Source organism: Ceratotherium simum, chromosome 2 (genome assembly GCF_057802395.1).
Source record: "Ceratotherium simum simum isolate JZ-2026a chromosome 2, ASM5780239v1, whole genome shotgun sequence".
Taxonomy (NCBI): Eukaryota; Metazoa; Chordata; class Mammalia; order Perissodactyla; family Rhinocerotidae; genus Ceratotherium; species Ceratotherium simum.
In genome coordinates this window covers 11,820,384-11,843,618 of record NC_141901.1, presented here as the reverse complement: position 1 = coordinate 11,843,618, position 23,235 = coordinate 11,820,384, and the positions used below count along the sequence as shown (strand labels likewise).

The 23,235-nt window shown below is 33.3% G+C and overlaps 1 protein-coding gene across 3 annotated transcripts in view; it reads left to right on the top strand.

Moving 5' to 3' along the window:
• COP1 (COP1 E3 ubiquitin ligase) overlaps positions 1-23,235 on the top strand; it is a 239,848-nt gene that overhangs the window by 176,221 nt on the left and 40,392 nt on the right. For all 3 annotated transcript variants that reach the window (XM_087438258.1, XM_087438259.1, XM_004425010.3), the window contains 3 exons: positions 4,179-4,296; positions 7,138-7,262; positions 8,393-8,553. In XM_087438258.1, coding sequence (XP_087294384.1) covers positions 4,179-4,296; positions 7,138-7,262; positions 8,393-8,553 — 404 coding nt within the window. The remainder of the gene's footprint in view (positions 1-4,178; positions 4,297-7,137; positions 7,263-8,392; positions 8,554-23,235) is intronic.

Sequence of the window (23,235 nt, the reverse complement as noted above, 5' to 3'; positions counted from 1 at the left end):
TGAATATTAACCAAGAAAAAGCTGGAATGACTATATTTAAATCAAACAAAATGGACTTTAAGTAAAAATTGGTACTACAAACAAAGGCATTGTATAATTATAAAAAGGTCAATTCAGCAGCAAGATAGAATGATTATAACAAATAGTGTGAAATGTATTGTGAAATACATGAAACTATTATAGAATTGAAGGGGGAAATAGACAATTTAAAAAAGTAGTTGGAGACTTCAGAACTCTACTCTCAATAGATAGAACAACTAGAAAGAAAATCAACAAGGATATAGAAGACTTGGATAACATTATCAACTTGACCTAACAGACATTTATAGCTCACTCTACCCAACAATAGCAAAAACACATTCAAGCACACATGGAACATTCTCTAGGATGGACCATATATTAGGTCATGTAACAAGTCTTAACAAATTTAAAAGACTAGAAATTATAAAAATAATTTTCTGCGGTCCAGCCTGGTGGCGTAGTAGTTAAGTTCATGTGCTCTGCTTCAGCGGCCCATGGTTTGCAGGATCAGATCCCAGGCACAGACCTACGCACTGCTTACCAAGCCGTGCTGTGGCAGGCGTCCCACATATTAAAAAAGAGTAGAGGAAGATGGGCACTGATGTTAGCCCAGGGCCAATCTTCCTCAACAAAAAGAGGAGGATTGGCAATGGATGTTAGCTCAGGGCTAATCTTCCTCACACACACACACAAGTCATTTTCTCTGACTAAAATGGAATTAAATTAGAAAGCAGCAACAATACTTAATTTGGGAAATCCACAAATATTTGGAAATACAGCACATTTCTAAAGAACCCTTCCATCAAAGAAGAAATTACAAGAGAAATTAGTATTTTGAAGTGAGTGAAAATGAAAACACATATTGAAATCTGTGCTAGCAGCTGAAACAATGCTTCTAAGAAATGTATAGTTTTAAGTACCTATATTAAAAAAGAAGAAAGATCTCAATAATCTAAGCTTTCACCATAAAAATCTAGAAAAAGAATAACAAACTAAAGATAAGCAGAAGGAAGGAAATAATAGTGATTAGAGTGGAAATAGCAAACAGAAAAATGATAGAGAAAATCAGTAAAACCAAAAGTTGTTTCTTTGAAAAGATCAACAAAATTGGCAAATCTTTACTTAGACTAACCAAGAAAAAAGAAGACACAGATCACTAAAATTAACAATTAAAGAGGGGACATTACCACTGACCTTTCAGATATTAAAAGAGTAATAGGGGAACACTGTGAGCACCTGTATGCCAACTTATTCAGTAATGTAGATGAAGTGAAAAATACCTAGAAAATACAAATTACCAAAACTGACTCAGAAGAAATAGAAAATTTGAATAGACCTATGAAAAGTAAAGAAATTGAGTTAGTAACTAATAATCTTCCTACAAAGAAAAGCTGAGACCCAGATGGCTTCACGGGTGAATTTTATCAAGTGTTGAAAGAAAAAATAATATGCTTCACACATTCTTCCCTGAAGGATTTCTAAAACCAAAGCCAAAGATAGCTCATAAGTAGAAAAACACAGACCAGTATTCCTCAAGAATATAGATGCAAGTGTTCTCAACAAAATATTAGGAAACCAAATCCAATGGCATATTTAAAAGATTATACACTGTGACAGTGTGGGATTTATCCCAGGAGTGCCAGATTTGTTTAACATCCAAAAATCAATTAATGTAATATACCGCATTAATAGAATAAAGGACTAAACCCCCACAGTCGTCTCAATAAATATAGAAAAGGCATTTGATAAAATTCTACACCCATTGATGATAAAAACTCTTAAACAAAGAGCAGGAAACTTCCTCAACCTGACAAAGCGTTTATATGAAAAACTAGCAGTGAGCATCCTGCTTAATAGTGAAAGAGTGAAGGCTTTTACCTTGCAATTAGGAACAAGACAAGGATGTTCACTTTGCCCCTTCAATTCAGCATGGTACTGGAGATTCTAGCCAATGTAGCTAGGGAAGAAACGGAAATAAAAGATATCCAGATTTGAAAGGAAACATTAAACTATTTGCAGATAACATCATCCCATATGTATAAAAGTTTAAGGAATCTTAAAAGATAAAAGTATTAGAACTAATAAAATGTTCAGCAGGGCCACAGAATAAAACATCAATATAAAAAAATCAATTGCCTTTCTATACATGAACAATGAACAATCCCAAAATAAAAATTCTGTTCAGAGTAACATCAAAAAGAATAAAATACTTAAAGGAATAAATTTAATAAAATAAGTACAAGACTTGTACACTGAACATTACAAAAGTTTGCTGAGGGAAATTAAAGAAGATGTAAATAAATGAAGAGACATTTTGTGTTCATAGATTGGCCGACTCAATATTGTTAAGATGGTAATTCTCCTGAAATTGATCTAGAGATTCGACTCCATTCCTGTAAAAATTCCAGCAGGCTTTTTTGCGGGAAATGATAAGCTGATCCTAAAATTTATGTGGAAATGCAAAAAAACAGGATTTTTCAAAACAATTTTGAAAAAGAAAAAAGTTGGAGGACTTCCTCTTCCCAATTTCAAAATTATAAAGCCACAGTTATCAAGACATTGTTGTACTGGCAGAAGGGTAGACATATGTAGATCAATTGATTAGAATTAATAATCTAGAAGTAAATTCTTATTTTTAGTCTATTCATTTTCGACAAAGTTGCCAAAGCAGCTTTTTTCCTTTCATTAGGAAAAAAGTAGTCTGTTCTCAAATGATGCTGGGACAACTGGATGCATATCCATCTAAATGCAAAAAGATGAACTAGACTTTTTCCTTCACACCATACACGAAAGTTAACTTAAAATTTATCTCAGACTTAAATGTAAGAAATCAAACTTTTAGGAAAAAAAGTAGGAGAAAAATCTTGGATTAAGATTAAAAGATGTTGGATTAGTCAAAGTTTTCTTATTTACGATGCGAAAAGTGTGGTGTGTGAAAGAAAAAGAAGATAAATTGGACCTTATCAAAATTCAGAACTTTTCTGCTTCAAAATACACTGTTAAGAAAATAAAAAGACAAGCAACAGAATGGTTGAAGATATTTGTAAAACACACATCTTTATCAGATCTGTATCCAAAATTTTCAAAGAACTCAGTAAAGGAACTGGAACCATCATGTATTGCTGGTGGGAATGTAAAATGGTGCAGTCAACAGTTTGTCACTTACTTTAAAAGTTAAGCGTGAAATTACTACATGACATAATAATTACACTTCTCAAGTATAAGGTAAGGTATCTACCTGAGACCTGAATACATGTCCACACAGACTTGAATCTGATTGTTCATAGCAACATTACTCATCATAATCAAAAAGTAGAAACAAATATCCATCAACTGATGAGTGGTTAGACAAAATGGGATATATCCATACAATGGGTACTATTCAGTGATAAAAAGGAGTGTACTGCTGACACATGTTAAAACATGGATGAACTTCAAAAACATGCAAAGCATAAGAAGCCATACGTAGAAGCCATGTATTGTCTGATTCCGTTTATATTAAGTGTTCAGAAAAGGCAAATTTATAGAGATAGATATAGTGGTTGCCTAGGACATTGGGTGTAAATGGGCATGAGATATCTTTTTAGGATGAGGAAAATATTCTAAAATTGATTTATGGTGATGGTTGCACCACTGGGTAGATTTAGTAAAACTCATTGAATTGTATACTTACGGTGAATTGCTTTTATTATATGTAAGATGTGTCTCAAGAAACTGTTTTTTAAAAAGCAAATGTGGGAAATAAAATTATATAGGATCATGTTTAGCCAGAAGCCCAAAGTGTTTGTATTACCTTTTTTATAAAGCTATCAGAATGTAAGGATACATTTTTAAAATTTCCAGTTAACTCTGAACCCGGAATACTCTGTTTCTAGAGCCAGGATCACAGGGAATATCAGTGGAGCTCCTTTTCAGACTCACATTGGCATATGTGTATACTTTCTTATGCAATTTTGTTTTCCTGGATTGAAAACAGAACACCCGTTGTATCTTCCTTATCTTTGAAAATGAGTCATAGCCCTTAGTTTTCTGGCTGTTATAGGTTTGACATTGTGAAACATTTGATGAAAAACACCAGAACCAGTTAAAATTAACTTTGCTTTTCATTTCTTCATTTACCACATTTTTCTCTGTTTGTTTGTTTTGTTTTATTTTAGATCACTGTGTCCACTACTATGATCTTCGTAACACTAAACAGCCAATCATGGTATTCAAAGGACACCGAAAAGCAGTCTCTTATGCAAAGTTTGTGAGTGGTGAGGAAATTGTCTCTGCGTGAGTATTACTCTCTTCAGAGGTTGAGCTTAACACAGATCTCTGTTATCATCATTTACCAGTTTGTAACGTCACCATGGATATATCTAAAGAGTAATTCTGTGGTGTATGCGCTGTTTCTTAAATAGTAGATTTTTTTTGCTCAGGAAGATTTGCTCTGAGCTAATATCTGTTGCCAATCTTCCACTTTTTGTACCTGAGCCACCACCACAGCCTGGCCACTGACAGATGAGTGGTGTAGGTCCGCACCCAGGAACCAAACCCAGGCCACCGAAGTGCAGCACGCCAAACTTAAACCCTAGGCCACCGGGGCTGGCCCAAATAGTAGATTTTTATAACTTGTCTAATTAAAATACATGTATATTCTGGCCAGTATTGCTCACTTTTGTATGTTGTTTATGAATAAAATCCTGATGACACTAGTTTTTAATGTAGCTCCCTTAAATATTTGAACTTCAGATTGGATTTCAGCCACTGCTTCTCCTTAAGAAGAGAGAAACAACATAGTTGATGCAATATAAGAGTAGTGTTTTATTTATTAAAGTCTACTAATATGTTATTGTCTATTTATCTGCATTGCAGTATAGTAGTAGTATTTTTGACTTTAAGTAATATTTGGTTGACTTTTTATGATTCCATGTTACTTGATCTCCCTGTGATTTCATGGTGAATTTTTAAATATGTTTTGAAGAGAACGTTATAAGTGTGGCTGCTTATACCCAACAAATGTCCTTTGAGAAGCCTTCTGAACTAGAGAATCATAATATGGGCTTTTAGTTTTTTATTTTGTTTGAAGGTAACACGATGTCAACAAGGTAATAAGATGTCAACCAGGTAATAAATCTCAATTGCCAAAATATTGTTGACAAAGCTCTTCTACTAACAGAGGCAGTCCCTTCTTTCTGTTACCCATGTCGTGGTTCTCTTTATTTTATATTACCCTAGTAAATACTCATTCTTAATTTCTCTCTTTTTCATATCTATTATTTCTTCTCAAGTTTAATGATACATTATTTTCTTCTTTTCACTTAGTTTCTAATCTCTCTTAGGAGTTTATTAATGCCAGTGCCTTGAACTTGGTATCTCTCACCACATCCATACTTGTTGCTCTAGATAAGAATTTGGTAATTTGCATTGGTTTAGCAAGGTAATTTGAAGTGAGTTACAAAAAAAGGAAACAAAGAAGGTGGGAACTGAGCTTTCCAGGGGAAGGTAGTATAGGTAATTAATTCACAAATCTAAATTAAGTGGTAACCAGTCAAAAAGTATTCTATCTTTAGGAGTTCTAATGACCAGTAAATAATTAAAATTTTATTCAGATTCAAATATGGATGATGGATTATATGGCAAAAATATTTTTCTTCAATTTCAGATTTATAAATGTTGAATCAATTACTTTGATTTCAACTAGTTGTAGTATACTTAATTGTATAAATTGGAAATCTTAGTTGACCTGGTTAATGTGGATATGCTGTTTGTATTTTCACCAGTCTTTTTTCCTTCTTAGTTTTTATAAATCAAGATGATTTTTCTCTTGGACATATTTGGAGTTTTGAAGTATTTAGAATCCACAAGTATTTTTGGAAATACTAACAAGTAATATTAAAATGTACACATATTGCTACAACCTCTGAATTCTTGACCAATAAAAAAATATATATACATATAAAAGGATAGTCAATGCATCATTGTTGAGCAAGAAACAAATTTAAAACAACCTAAAAGTCTAAGAGTAGATGTTATGTTGAAAAAATGATGAGAAGCAATAGAGAAGTATTTAAAGAGTTTAGAGTTTGGCCTCTGAAATAAGACAGTTTCACTCTTAGCTCTGCTATTTACTAGCTGTGGTACCTTGAAAATGTCCTTAACCTTCTAAATTTCAATTTCCTCATCTCTAAAATGGAGCTGATAAGAGCTGATAATAGTATTTATCTTATGTTGTGAATCTTTAAATAACATAATATATGTAAACATTTAGCATAGTGCCCTATTCTGTGAATGTTACAGTAAGAGAAAGGATGATTTATTGTGTAGTCATTAATAAAGATATATAGAAACATCTTTATTTTACAGAAAAAAGGTAAAACAAATTGTTGAATGAGGGAGAAGCAATTTACAAAATAATATGTATGGTATGATTTGATTTTTTGTAATAAAAAGTCAGAAAAAAACAAAACATGGTGTTTTATTCAAGTCCTAAGACTATCTGTATGATAGGATTACCAGTGATTTTTATATTCAATTATATTTTTGGTAAATAACTGCAGTTGCATATTATTTCAGTAAGATAAACTACTTTATATAGACCATTTAATCATTCATAGTACTCCACCCCTTTAGGTACCACTAAGCTAAGAAAATAGTTTATATTCAGTATACTAATACAGTTCACCAGTTGAAAAGTAAATCAAATCAAGTGGAACACTTGTATCCCTGAAATTAAGCACCACTCCCAATAGAGCTCTTTTGTTGTTTGATGGTAGTGATATGGTGGTATTGATGATTAATGTTTATTAAGCACTTCCTACATGCCCAGGTACTATTGAAAGCATTTTAAAAGAATTAATTTAATTTTCACAATATCTTATAGGATTCATCTAATTCTATAAGGTAGGAATCATTATTTTTCACATTTAACAGATGAAAAAACTGAGACTAGAGAGGTTGTATAACTTTCCCAAGGTCAAAAGTAAATTAATGGCATGTTGAGCATTCTAACCCACACAATCTGGCTCCAGAGTCTGCATTCTTAACCTGCAAACTGGATTACCTCTAATTAGTAGTGATAAGTTTCATGCCACAAAATCTTAACTGCATTCTAACTTTTTGTGTTTGCCTCAGCTCAACAGACAGCCAGCTAAAGCTGTGGAATGTAGGGAAACCATACTGTCTACGGTCCTTCAAGGGTCATATCAATGAAAAAAACTTTGTAGGCCTCGCTTCCAATGGGGATTATATAGCTTGTGGTAAGTGAAACCATCGTTTCCTGGAACTTTTTAGCAGGTATCTGTCACTGAAATTGCTTTCAATGGAAGTAGAGTACATACCAAGTCAGGAAATGATTTGTACACTCGGAAGGTAGCATATAGACTCAATGCCTCAGCACTTTGAATTTTGCTTGGGTTGTACTGGAAGAAGCATTAGTCTTTCCCTCCTTTACTGGGTACAAGCCCTGACAACATGAAATAACATGATTTTTAAATATGTTTTGTAGTTTTTCTCCCTTTTAACGTAATTTCTATAGATATTATGTAGAAGACAAAATATTAATTTCTGCTAATATCCTAATTTTTGAGACATTTGTCTTCTTAAGCTTGATATTCATTTTCCCCTATATAGTGTTCTCTTCATTAAGCAGTCTGTTTGGGTAGTCTTGATCTATTATTCTAGGACTTTTATTGTTGATAATTTATACAAATTTAAATCAGAAGTAGAAGGATCAAATTTGGTAGTGTTCAAATGCTCTAATATATCTAATGCCTGAATATATGAACTTTCATCAGTACTTTGAAATGACTTGGTCTTTAGTCAGTAAAGTTGACTCTCTACACCTGTACATGAACCTAAACCCTGCCAAAGCGAATCTCTCTCGTAATTATCCTGCTTTGATAGACTGCTCAAAAATATAGGTTTTTAGACCACTCATCTACTAGAGTAATGCCTTTATTGGGGAATGGGAAATAAGTTTTGTAGGTTATTAAAATTTTCCCTTGTACGTGCTATAACTTTCTTTTTCCTATTTAGATAGAAATCTTTCTAAATATAAGATTCATGATATAATAACAAATTTCTGGTTCTTCTCTAGACATCTGCTATAAATGATTTTTATATAATAATTTCAGCCTTAGAATTATCAATACTATTATATCATTTAACAATGATTATTTCTTTAGATAAGTAATGTATAGCTTTTTTCTGTGAATCCTTTTCTCATATGATTCCCAAAAATTCTGTGCTCTGGTCTTTCAAATTTAACCATAAAAGATGATTACTTTTTCAGCTTAAACATTGGATGATAATTACCTTATGAATGTGATTTCAATTCTGAGTTATCTCATTCTAAAAAACTTGTTTTTTCTTTACTTTTTTTTTTCAGGAAGTGAGAACAACTCTCTTTACCTGTACTATAAAGGACTTTCTAAGACTTTGCTAACTTTTAAGTTTGATACAGTCAAAAGCGTTCTGGATAAAGACCGAAAAGAAGATGATACAAATGAATTTGTTAGTGCTGTGTGCTGGAGGGCACTGCCAGATGGGGTAAGTTTTCATATCAGCTTTTTCACTTTGGTGTCTCATATAATGCTTTATGTTTATATATACAGGTGAGTTTTTTTAAGTTTAAAATATAAATTTATATGTGTTTTCTTTTTTTCTTAGTATTGCATCACCAAAGGAAACAGGCATTTTAGGTAGTAATTGAAATGTCATGAATGAAACTGTTGTGCTGACATGATGTCCCTCCTGTATACCTAAAGCATCTTATGCATACCTCTGTTACGCCATTATCACATTGTATCTTTATATTTTTCTTTTAAGATTAGAAATTTCTCCAGAATACCCACTGTGTCTCATTTTCCTTAATGATCACATTTATGCTCAATAAACGTTCAGCTGAACCTGGTATTGTATTAAGAAGAAAAAAATTTGATGTAGGTAAAAGAGAGTGGCCTATATGCACACCTAATTAAATACTATTTCAGGGCAGAAATGGTCTCTACAAAATATATTTATACAAGAATATTTAAACATTTAATTTCTTAAAAAGAAAGTTGCACTTCTAGGTTGCAAAAGAAGTTTCCTCAAAATTGTCACTTATTCATACATTTTAAAGTACAATATTTCTCATAAGTTATGAAGAAATAATTGTTTTATTATCTTGATTTTTGTAAACATTAGTCATTCATTAATGTCATTTTTTAAAAAAATAGTTTTTTAGGTGCTAACTTTCGGTTAGTTTAATTTTTGATACAAAAATGTCTTACTTGATGGCTACTTTAAGATATCTGAGTTCTGGGTACAGTTTCACTTTAATTAGATATATTCCATTGCTATCTTGTTTAAAGTTCTGTTACCCAACTTCTGGTTTGGGGAATGAGAGACTAGGTGATTTGGACCAACCCTCCCTCTAAGTAGAACTAGAAAAATTGAACCAAGGGTATATATTTGAAAAAATAAAACCAAAAACCTGTTTGAAGGCATTGGAAAGTAAACAAGATAGAAAAGAGTTACCAGCCTAGGAATGTGAGGCTGGCTTTTGAGTATACTTTTCCCCTGGGAGCATTTGCCAGTTTTGGTGGAATGGCTAAGAGCACTTGTGATAGCCTCACAGGGGCATGGGAATTGGAACCTAGTGCTCGCCACTGTGGGGGTGAACTCACTGTGGTTTAGGTTCCCAAAGTGCTATAGTCTAGAGTACACCAGTAGAAGATAAGCCCTCATGCAACTCAACTTCAAATCATATCAGCCCTGAAATTAAATTGAGGTAATCCTGGATTGCTGGTGTCCACAGGATGCAAAATTAAATCCTCTCTGAAAGAAAATATTCTAAAAAAGATCATCTAAGGACTTCATTTATTTTTTCAAAATTGTAAATACAATAACTAGGGCACAATAAAAAATACAAGGAAAAACAATACATAGGAAAAGGCAAGTCAGCATGAATAAATCTAGCATAAGCAATGGACAATAGAAACAAATTCACAGCAGCTCTAGATATTGGAGTTATCAGACCTAGCTTGAAAATAACCATGCTGGCAAATGAAAGACAAGATCAAAAGTTTCAACTGTGAACTAAAAACTATTTTAAAGATGAAAATCCTAGAACTGAAAAAATATAATTACCAAAATTAAGAACTCAGTGGATTCATTGAATGGAAGATAAGACACAGTTGAAAAGAGAATTATTGAACTTGTAGGTATGTTAGAAGAAAATATACAGAAGGAAGCATGGAGAGACAAAAATGATGGAAAAAATATGGAAAAGAGATAGAAGATGAATTAAGAAAGTTAAACATATTCAATAGGAGACCTAAAAGGAGAGAAGAGAAATAATGCAGCTGAAGCAAATATTAGAAATGATTATTGTTGAGAATTTTACCAAATTGATGAAAGACATCAAGGCAGAGATTCAATAAGCCACTGTACCCCAGAGAATAAATGACTTGAAATCTACAATGTGAGTAAAGATTTAATATCAGACCTGGACCCTGAACAGACCTAGACCTGCCTGAAAATCTGACCTTGTGTCTCCCTTCTCATAGTACCATTTTGTGGAAATATACTAAGTTAAGACAAATACAGAATATTATGTGCTAGGAGCTAGTTATCTCTTAAATTTACTATGAAACCACATCTGTGGTATTGCATCTGGACTGAGAGAACTGTGAGTTGGCATGTTGGCCTTAAATTAATGCAAAGTGAACAATATATGACTGGCAGAAAACCAAGGCATATCTCTGTATTGAGGTGAACCACATGCACCTTAACTGTCCTTGGCAGCTGTGCATACTCTTTGTGTAGGCTGGGGAAAGATCCAAGAAACTATGTGTGTGAATAGTTGCTTGGCCTACTGGTGAGTTTGAAGATGCTGTGCATGCTGAATTTCCTATCCTATATTCTTCTATAAAGCTAACAGTGCTAGATTAAAGCTAATTGTGTCTGATCCTGTGACCCCTGCTGATGGTGGGACAGTCTCACCTTGACACATCATAGTAAAACTGCTGAAAATAAAATACAAAGAGGTAGTCTTAAAAGAAGACAGAGAAAAAGTATTGTCTTCAGAGGACCAGCAATTAGACTGACAGCCAACTTCTCAGTGAAGCAACGGAAACCAGAAGATAGTGGGACCACATCTTCAGTGTGTGAAGGAAAATACCTGCCAATCTAAAATTCTATAACAGTGAAAATCTCTCAAGACAAAGGTAAAATAAAGACATTTTTAGATAAATAAATCTGAATAATTTGCCACCAGCAGAACTACATTAAAGAAAACCTTAAAGTATATTCTAAAGGCAGAAGGAAGAGATGCACAAGATGAAGATGAAGATCAGAGATGCAGAAAGGAATGGAAAGCAATAGACATGGTAAAAATGCAGTAAATCTAAATGCTTATTGATTATATAAAGTAATGATGCCGTGTTGGATTTAATAAACCCATAGAATTAAGTACTTGACAATAATAGTGTAAGTCAGAATGGTAAATGTAATTAAAATGTCCTTAAGTCCTTGCCTTGTCAAGGAAGGAGGTAAAAGAACTAATTAATACTAGACCGAAAAGGATGCATATTGTAGTTGATAGGATAACCTCTATAGTAGGTTCTTATAGTGTGCTACCTAGACCAGCAACATCAGCATTACCTGGGAACTTGCTTTATTTCATAATAATAAGATTAAAATAAAAGTTCTGTAACTTACTTCATTACCATTCCAGATTTATTTTAAATATGACTCTTATAAAACTGTCACTTTGATTAGCCATGAAAAATAACTTTATTTCCTTACTTTAGATGATGCATAAGGTGTGAGACTCCTTTGTTCATTTATTCAACAAATATTTATTATGTGCAGTCACAGTTCTAGATACTGGAGATAGACTGTGAACCAACTGTAAAAAAAAAATCCTGACCCTCTTAGGAGTCTTAAATTTTATGTGCCAGAGAAGACAAAAAACAAAATAAATAAATTAGTTATTAGAAGGTGACGAGTGCTTTGGAGAAAAAGCAGTAAAGTGGGATAGGGAATGTTGGAGTAGGGAGTTGTCGTTTTCAATTGGTAGTGACAAGATACCTACCTGAGTAGCTAAATTAGAGCACAGACTAGAAGGAGATGAAGAGTAGTTTTAATCTAATCCATGTTTAAATGTAGGAGAAGAGTAGTCCGGGTGGAGTAAACAGTTCAGAGGCCTAGAAGTAAGAACGTGATCAGTGTTCAAGGAATAGAAAGAAGGCCAGTGCTGCTGCACTACAGTGAACTGGGTGGAGAGTAGTGGATGATTTCAGAGCAGTGAAGAAGAGCCACGTCTGTAGAGCATTGTTTACCATTGTTAGGACTTCGGCTTTTATTGGGAGTGAGTTGGGAGCCGTTGTAAGATTTTGAGCGAAGTAGTGATATAATCTGACTTAAATTTTGAAAAAATCAGTTTGGCTGTTTTGTAGAGAACAGACTATAATGTGTCAGGAGTGAAAGCAGTGAAGCTGTTGCGATAATCCAGGTAAGATAAAATAGTGGTATACCAGGGAGAAGTAGTCAGATCCTGTTCACATTTTGAAAGTAGAACCAATAGAATTGCCAATAGATTGCATGCGGAGAGTGAAAGACAAAAGTCTAGGATGACACCAAGGTCTTTTCCCCAAGCAACTTGAAGAGTGGAGTTGCCATTAATTAAGATGAAGACTACCAGAGAAACTGTCTTAGGGGAGAAGACCAAGAGTCGACTTTTAGACTGGCTAAATTTGAGAGTTACTACAATTGCTAAGTGGATATGTCATTTGGAATTCACAGGAGACTTATCAACTGGTAAAGTTTGAGATGTTATTTGCCATCTATGTGGACATGCTGAGTGTGGCGTTCACAGCAGATTGTGGGACCAGAGATACAAATTTGGTAGCTGTTGGCATATGATATTTAAGCCAAGAAGCTGGATAGAATCTCTCCAAGGGAGTGTAATTAGAGGTTAGAAGTAATATGAGTACTTGACTTGAGGGCACTTCATTGTTCAGTGATTGAGGCAGTGAGGAGGAATCAACAAAAAGACTGAGAAGGACTGGTTATCAATAGTAGGAAAACTGGTGCCTGGGAAGCCAAGTGAAGAAAGTTTTTCAAGGGGGAGGAATTGATCAGCTTTGTCAAATGCTATTAATACAAGTAAGATGAGCAAAAAAATGAAAGGAGTGGTAGAGGAAAGCTTGATGGGAGTGGTTTTAAGAAAGAAAGGGAAGGGAGAAGTTGGAGATAGTGAAGTACAGAGAACTGTTTTGGGGAGTTATAAAATAGTACCATGTTTAATCTCATCAAGATTACTTTGGTAAGATATGAAATCAGTAGCTTTCTCTAGAAAGGCCAAATATTTCATTGTTTTTCTATGCTTTATTTCTATCCTGTCTAATTTTAGTCACAAGAAAGAGATCAGTTTAAGGACACTTACAAAATAGTTGAACTTTGAAAGTTTTTTAGTTTTTGGACTAATGTAAGTGGTATATCAATCTAGTCTATGAATTAACGGAAAACAAAACTATTCAATTAATAATATTAATTATTAGAATTATCAAAAATTGCGTATGCTTTTATGTTATTTATGGCAGTGATTTAGTCATCAAGGGAATGAGAAATTAGGAATGCGTGTTAAGAGGGAGAGACACAAATACAAATAGATATATTCTATTAGGACAGCATCTCAATCTTATAAAAATTTAGGATATTTTCATGCAGATTAAATTTTTGTCTAGCCTTGTTTTTTCTTACGACCTAGATACATATATTTCCTTTTGGCCACTTCTGGCTCAAAATGAACCAGTAATCTCAAGCCCTGTTTTGAACAATCAGCCAAGATCTTATATAATTTCTACCTTTTTATTTCTACCATCCTATATGTAAACTGGAAAGAATGTTATACACTGCCCTTTTTTAAGATGTTGGTCAATTTCATTGTAGCACTTAATGCATCCATCCTCCTACTTTATGTCACAGTGCTGTGGAAGCTCACAGCGTGCTGCTCTCCCACCTTCACATTTGCCATGTGGTCTACTTTCGCGTTAAGGCTTACAATTTTTACTTTAATTTACTCCTGTTCAAGACAGAATATTTCTAACATTGTTTCTTTTAATCTGAGAGATAGTACTTTGTCCTTTGTCTGTTTCTTCCAAATAATTTCCCTGTGTCTGAAAGCACTTTTATTTGGTCACCTTAGAGTTTCCTGACAGATTCTTCTGTCCATTGTTCCTCAGCTTTGTCTTGCAAAGGTAGTCACTCTAGCATTTCTACCACTACAATGCCACAACCTCTTGTACTGGTATTTAATCTTCAAAGGCGTTTTAAGATGTTTCATTTGAACTCTAGTGAAAATACCTTTTTTTTAGAAGAATTTTTTTATTGCAACTTAGGTTCTTTCTAGAATATTTAGAAATAGTAATGGCTATTCTATACTAATGAAGAATGCAGAATTCTTCATTTTATATTTTGTTTTAGTTTATTATTTTAATTCATTCGAAGACATTTTAATTAAAGAAGCTTCAGTAGTTTAGAGTTATGGGCATAAGAGTGTTGTAGTATTGCCAGATTGTTAGAACTTTTCCCCCCGAGACTAAATCTTATCCCCCCCGAGACTAAATCTTATTTTTTGCATTGCCTGTTTCAGTATTAACTTTCATGACTTTTTTTTTTGTGAGGAGATCAGCCCTGTGCTAACATCTGTGAATCTTCTTCCTCTTTTTTTTTTTTTTGCTGAGGAAGATGGACCCTGGGCTAACATCCGTGCCCATCTTCCTCCACTTTATATGGGATGCCGCCACAGTGTGGCTTGCCAAGCAGTGTGTCGGTGCACGCCTGGGATCCGAACCGGCGAACCCCGGGCTGCCGCAGCAGAGCATGCGCGCTTAATCCCTTGCACCACCGGGCCGGCCCCCATGATTTTTAAAAAATATAAATTTGTGAGAAATAACTACTTGGAATACCACATATCACTTTACTTTTATTTAGGCTTTGGAATTTAATGTCCGTGTTGGTTATTTTTTAAATATAAACGAAGACGACTTGATCATATGTTTTAACTTGCTGTCATGAAAGAAATTTACTATCCATTTATTTGAAGAAGCAATTGTAAATTCTAAAACTGTGTACTTGAATGTATTGTGTCGATATGGAATTGCACATCCAGATACATTCCATTTGAACGATTTTACAGTCTTTGAAATGAATGTGGTTTGCTTTATTTCCATACATAGCACTCAACTCTATACTTTTGAATATAGAGAATGGTGTGCTAGTAGGCTGCAATTTCAATTCATTTTCTGACTCTACTTCTTTGAAAAATACCTCATAATTTATTTGGCCTCTTGTGTCCAGATGTGGTCAACTTTTGCTATCTGATACTTATTAGAAACAGCCACTGTCTGGATCAATAAAGTCCATACGTAATCAACAATCCATGTCAGTTCTAGTTTCAACCTTTCTAAAATATTGTATTTACTCACACCATTTCCAGCAGGTTTGAAATAGCAGGTATACCTAAAAGGCAGTAGTGATATGGTCTGGATAATTCATTAACTAAATAATTATCCTTCAACTAGTTTAGAGTTGATTCAAAGAAGATTTTTTGCAGCTTTATATTAAGAGAATGTGGACTCAGTGAATCTCCTTGGCAACACTTCATTAGAGAATAATGTCATTTTGGAACATTATCTCTTAGTTGTTTTTCGGTGTTTTTTTTTTTTTTAGTAATTGTCAAAGAAACAATTAGGAATGAATGCATGTATATTTTAGAGAATTTAGAGAAAAAAATACAAAGAAGAAAATGTCTGTTATCATTTTTCCCAGAAACAACCAATATTAATATTTAATGTAATTAATCTTCATGTAATTTTTCCACTCATAGGTACTTTTTTTTCAATAAAATTGAATATTTTATATATTACTATGTATTCTTTACCTTTTGCCTTTATCATGAACAGTTCCCAGGTCTAAATTTATTTTGAAAAGAATTTCGATGTCTTTTTCAATCCCTAATCTAAGGACTTACCATAACTAGTGTACCATTGATTGTTTTGTCGAGAATATTTATGTTTACTTTTTACTACTATGAATAGTGCTTCTTGAATATTTTTGTAGTAAATCTTTGAATTTCTAATTAGTTCTTTAGAAGAGAACCTTAGAGATTTATCCATTTAAAGAAAATGAATAGCTTTAAGGCTTTTGATTAAAACTGATAGATTGCCTTCCAGAAAAGTTTATTTTCATTTGCTCTTGCACCAGGAAAGTCCAGGGCTTTCAGTTTCACCATGCCCTCAAACTATGGAATATCATGCCAATATCTTTGTCGATTTGAAAATATCATATTAGTAAAATAAAAGTGATCATTTTTTATCAGTTGTTTCCATAAACAATTTTGTAAAATGTTAACGTTTGATATTCTTAGAAATTGTATACTTATATACTGAGAATTATATTTTTTAAAAGGAATTCTTGCTTGAAAGAGAAATACCATGCAACTGAAATACTGTCTGATAATCATAGTTCTCTGGCAATTTGGTGTTAGTAATTCAAATCTATTCCACTATCTCCCACACTCCACATCCACCTTGAAAGTAATGCTACAAACCTAAGGTAAATTTTGGACAATATTCTTTATTTCTGTCATATCTTCTTTTATTATCACTGCTTTATTCAGAGACTGGAGTCAGGTGAAGGAGATTATATATGTTCTGTATCTGTGGATCCTTCTGTGGCAAGACTCTTATCTGAAACTATTGGAATGAAATAAACTGATTAAAGAATGCAAATAACTATTTCTGTTCTTAAGTGATCAAGTCTGAGTAAAGAGATATCATATTTTTGTTGGAGACAGATCCTGAGTCCATAGTAACTCCCACTGAGGCTTCAGGTACCGTCATCATTGTTTTATCTTCTCTCAACTACATCATACATAGTTATCTAGTCTTGAGTCACCAATTCAAATGTATATCTGATGGTAAAAGGCAATACTTGTAAAGGACACTTAAGACTCCCTTAGCTCTTCAAAAGTGACCAAAAGAATATATACTCTATCCTCAGAAAAAGCATTGGTTATTAAGGGTGGATATTTTCTCCTGTGGCTTGAAACTCCAGGAAGCATATTAAAAGTTTCTGTAGCTTTAGAGTGAAGGATGTCAAGATAATGATTTCCTGATTTCCCTCCCTTAAAACCAAGTCCAGCAAAACTTGGCTTGGGAACCCATCAACTATGTTATCACTCTTAATATAAAAAGTTATAACCATCTTAGGCGAGAGCGTCTTTTTCAGTCGTATAATGAAATGTTCTTTCTATTCTTATTTCTAATGAATAAAACTTTATATAATGAATTGCTTATTCTAAAATGTTTAACAAAATCTTTGTGGTCTTAAGCAGATCTTCTTTTCTTTACCCAAATCGATTCCTATCTGTTAAAAATATTTGCTGAATGAATTAATATACTGCCTTGTACTGTTATTTGTGTTTATGTCTCATATCTCTTTCTGACCTGCAAACTCCTTGAAAAAAGGCATCTTCATATATTGAGTGAGAGCACAGACTATGCGGCCAGGCTACCTAGGTTCAAATCAGATTTCCCACTTACCAGCTCTGTGAGCTTGCTCAAGTTCCTTAACTTTACTGTGCTTCCGTTTCCTCATCTGTGAAGTGCTGATGATAATAGTAACCTACCTCTTAGGGTTATTATAAAGTTAAAATAAGTGACTATATATAAAGGGTTAAGAATAGTTTTTGGCAAATAGAGCTATATAAATGTTTTCTATTAGCATCATTCGTTTTTTAATTACCCTTAGCACTAAGCAAAATGTTTTCACATAATGTGTATTTAATATATAATTTTTTAATGAATGATACAACCTTTCAAACTTGGGTGTTATCTTGTTTTTTGCATAATTAATTAAATAGTAATTTTTGAAACCAAAGGAATGCTGGAGTAGAGGTGAGAGATACTTCTAATATCTAATAGATGTACTTAAAACTCAGTGGTACTATCAAGACTACATTAATTTAAGAAAACTAGTTTTCCTGACATGAGCATTCATGGATACCTATATGATTATTTCATAATTACCATTTGCTCCTTGGGATATAACCCCCATGCTTTTGCCTATTTTCAAAAGCAACAAAAATGTTAAAATACATGCAGCTGTAGGGAAATTGGTATTTATTATTTGCTTAATATTGTTAGATTTATAGCCTGTTCCTCCTTCCCTTTCTCCATTGCATTAGCACTATCTCACAATTCAGTCTTCTCAAAAAGACTTATCTATTTTTCCAGTTTATATATGTTTTTATCTAAGAAATAGACATCTTTCTCAGACTTAGTAAACACTGGGTATAAAGCATCAGATTGTACTAAACTAGGGAAGTTAAAGCACATATGAAAACCCCATCTGCTTCTGTGAAAGTGCAGAAAACATCGGTAATAAAATGTCTTTATACCAATGATTGTCAAACCGGACTGATCATCAAAATCACCTTGGGATCTTTCCAAAAAAAATAACAAACAGTTCTATTCTTAGACTCATTAATCCATATTTTGGGGGAAGAAGGGAGAAAGGTAGAGAGTTGTATTTTGAAAAGTTTCCCAGGTCTCCTTGGAAAATTCTGTGAACAATCAAGTTTGGGAACAGATGATTCAGTTACTACTGGAAAGAGATTTGTTACACACAGTAACCAAGAGGCATAAATGTTTCTCGAGCATCTGCTAAAAGGGAATAATTGTAATTATGAATACCTACCATCTGTTAGATTTTGCTACTCCCTTACCCACCTCAGGAAGAAACACAAACAAAAAATAATAATATGTGGTCTTTTTTCTTTAATTATAAAAAGTTATCCTTGATATATGTTAACTTTCCACACTTACAAGCTATTTCTCATCCTCAATTCTTCAGTGAACACTGAGAGGACGACATAGGACCTTCTTTTTCTTTTCTTCTCTCCTTCCTTCATTTCTGTTTCTCTTTTTCCTTTTATCTTTCCTTTCCTTTCTTCTTTCCTCTAGCTGGATGGTTTATAACACTTTAGAAAATTTTCCTGACTGGAAGAGGGCCAATCTGAATGAACTCTTGTCTGTCTTGTGTGTGGAAGGAAAGAAGACTCTGAGCATGGACCCTGACTTCCAGGAAGACTGTGGCTCCCATCTCCTCCTAAGTGCCCCACTCTTCCCTTAGTATCCAGACTAGAGTGGGGTGGGGAAGTAGAAAAGAGAGGAGACAAGAGGGTGGTGCAATACTGAAGCAAACCTGTGATTTATTCTCTAAGTAAATTGCATTAAGTATAAATATTCCTTAACCTTAATGTCCACTACTGTATGGACAGCCTCTGTGAAAACATTTGTTGCATTAGATATTTTATGGTGAGTATTGTAATGATATCAACAAAATATGATTCAGTGGGTCTGCTAATGGACATTTAAAGTATTTTATTATTGTCATTTTTATATGTACTGTAATGGAATTTGGCCTATATTAGAATGGTTTTTATAATTTTTTCTCATTAAATACTTTTTTAAAAATAGTGTCTGTCCTTCTGAAGTTGCTAATTTTGAAGCATAGAATTGACACAAATCTTTAAGCTACTTGGTTTTTTTTTGGTTTTGCCTTTTTTAAGGGAAAAAAATAATATGAGGGTGCATTCTGAATTATGCCATTAACTTGTAAATAATTTTAATTATTACCTTACCATGCTTCAATTTGTCTAAAATATTTTGAGATGGGAAAGGATTTCACTTTGGTTTCTAAATGTTTATCTTTTGATAGTTCCTACCAAATTTCCATAATAGTAGTAGAAAGAGACTGAATATTGAATATCATTTCCTTAACTTAAAATTTATAACTTAAAAGTTTATAACTTAAAAGTTTATTTCCTTAACTTAAAGTTTCCTTAACTTCAAGTTACTTGAATTGGTTTCATAGGCTGAAGTGTATGGAAAAACATGTTTGGAAAAACATGATTATTCTTTTCTAATTGAATAAAAATATATTTAAAAATTACTTAAAGCAGAATTAACCAAGAACAACAGCTGTTTAAGAGAAAAGTGTTTCCTCCTAATTCAGACTTGCCTCCTCTCTGGGGAAAAGAAATATATTTTTGTGTTTTACTTCCAGAGTCCCACATTAATCCCCGTTGTTCTCATGACACTTGCCTATATTGATGTGATCGTATGGGGGTTTGTGTCTTTCATATCTCTTCCTCCATTATTTCTTAAATCCCGTTATATGCAGCATTTTTCTGAATAAAGCTATCAGAAATTGGCATTGACTATTCTCAGGAGGTAGAAAAGTTATTGCTGCTGAACATAGGAATAATTAGATTAAACAAAAGTCAATCTATTGTAATTGCTGTAAAGAAGCCATTTAATTTTGAGCCTGTTTAGTCTTTTTTTTACTGTAGATAAGATTAACTTGGATGAAAATATAGATTCTTTGTTTGAACTGTGATAGCCAACCAAAAGATGAAGATGAAGGCAGAAAAATCTAAATCATTTGGTTTAAATGACTAAGTGTTTACATATTGGTGAGAATTAAATAGGCAGTTGGTCTTGCTTGTATTTGTCTTCAAGATCTTTGACTCAAATGAAATTCGGAAACTTTGGGGATAGATTGTAAATCTGCCTTCAAGATTCAATTCCTTTTTGTTAATTTGCTGTTTTAAATCTAAGTATCTCGAGTTGAGGCTTGGTGAATCACCAAGCATAATTTTTTGTGAGGTGCTTTTCAGAGAATGGGAGAGAAAAATAGTTAGTAATTGGCTTTGTTTTTAGTGTGTTTTTATTTCTTACAACATTCCAAACATTGGTTTATTTTAAGAAACCCAAGAGTTTATCTTTGTATTTTAAAAAATTGCTAAGAATTATTATGTATCTCAAAAAAAGTCATAATGGATCCCACAGTAGAGTTATCACCTAACGTATAAGAAATGAAATATTTCATTTCATGCCAGACTATCTAAATACCTTTGTCTAGTTTGAAATACATAACTGAATAGATTTAATCCTTATTTTTAGCAGCCAAGGATAATTTAAGTTTCCCAAGTCATACTCACATGCTCGCTCTTATTGTTTTTTACTGATTAACCAAATCTGTAATTCACATGATAATCCTTGATGTTTGTACTAATGGAAGACTGTAGTGGTTCAGATTAATCCAAAGTGTGCACTAACAAGAATGGATAATTGGTGTAGAGACTTATTTGGGTATTTACTTTGAAAAACAAGTTTTATCTTATATTCTGAGAAGAATAAAAGGAGGTTTCTGCCTCTCCCAATTAGTAAGTTAGGCTTGCAACTTCAAAGTTCAGTAGGAGTCCCTGTCTATAAGGTATATTTTCATTTCCTCGAAGTTTTCTGTTTTGTAAAGGGTTAAAGATCTTTTCCTTCTAAACCTTTTACATTTTGCAAGATTTTTAAGATCTGATAACTGTGTTTCCCTTTACTAATGGAAAGGATGAATTGATAGCAAAACAAATTCTAGGATCCCTTGTGGGGAACTCACTGGTCTTATTGGTAGGGAAAGCCTGGTTACCCAGTAGGAAAAAAATTCTCCGTCAGAGTATTCACCATTTTTTAAAAAAAGTTTTCAGTCATCCAATAATTAAAGAGAATAAAGAAAACCACTTAATTTTGACCAGTGTGTGATTGTTCTCTATACATTAAGTGCATGCTTTTACTTACTTCTCTTTTTACCTTTCATTCTGTCCTTTCCAAATCATTATTTTAGGGCTGTGGAGAAAAAGATCACTTCTTGAGGGTAAAAACTGGGGTCTTTTTTTGTTTGTTTGGTTTTTGACTTCTGGTTTTTTGTTAGTCTTTGTTTAAATGTCCTATTAACTCGAAACTCACCCATTTGATGTAACTAATGTGGGGGAAAAGTTTTGTTTTATTTTTTGGTAATATTAGTAAAATGTTTGAAGGTATATTTTTTCTATCGAATAAGATTTATCAAAAACATGTTACTTTTAAGCTTTGTATATCTGTGTTTTTTAAGTATAGGGATTTGCATCAACCTGAGTTATTAAGGGTGAAACGATTGGCTCTGAATAGGTGGGAATCAACCCTCAGGAAGAGATTTTCCCACCAGGTCTAGGTGCCATGTTTCTTACTAAGTGATAAGTGGCAGTTACTTTCTTAAATGAGCATGAGGTTTTGGGTCTTTGCATGAACATTTGCATTTGAATTATTAGGGAGTTTCCTCTTATTATGCTTGCTAAAATATACAGCTTGCATATCAGAAGAGTCAAAGCAAATTAAAATAACTACACGCTTCCTGCTCAGTCTGTCCTAACGTATAAAGTAATGCCTGACCAAGTAGAAACTTACTATCTTAGCATTTGGATCCTCTAAATCCAGTTATATCTTATTCAGGAGACCTAATGACCTTTTTTATCCCTTTGTCATCTGTGCTTCAGAGAGTTATATTTTTCTCCCCTAATAAAGAACTTTTAGAAAATAGAGAACAGGGAAAATTGACCTGTAATTCTACCACCTGAACAGAACTGCAGTTAATGTTTTGGTGTTTGCCCTTCCAGTCTTCGGCTGATATTTTTAAAATAGTTTTACAGTATAGATATATTTTTTATCTAGCTTTTTACATCCATCACTACATGTAAGCATTTTCTCACCTTACATCATAGTAGTAGTGGAAAGCATTTATATATATAATCAATTACTATTTGTCTGTTGTTATTAAACATTTAGGCTGCCTCTAATTTTTTCTCCCAAGTTTGTAATATTTTGGGGCCTATTGTTTTTTCCCTTTTATCTTGCAATATTATATTTGTAATACAAAAATCCCATAACTGGGGGCAAAAACTGGATTAAAACATTCAGATTTTTAGCTTTTGATATCTATTATTATTTTGATTTCCAAAAAAAGACAAATTTTTTTTTTTTTTTGTGAGGAAGATCAGCCCTGAGCTAACATCCGTGCTAATCCTCCTCCTTTTTGCTGAGGAAGACTGGCTCTGAGCTAACATCTATTGCCAATCCTCCTCCTTTTTTTCCCCAAAGCCCCAGTAGATAGTTGTGTCTCATAGTTGCACATCCTAGTTGCTGTGTGTGGGACGCGGCATCAGCATGGCTGAAGAAGCGGTGCGTTGGTGCACGTCCAGGATCTCAACCCGCGCCGCCAGCAGTGGAGTGCGTGCACTTAACCGCTAAGCCACGGGGCCGGCCTAAAAGACAAATTTTTTTTTTTTTTTTTTAAACTTTGTTTATT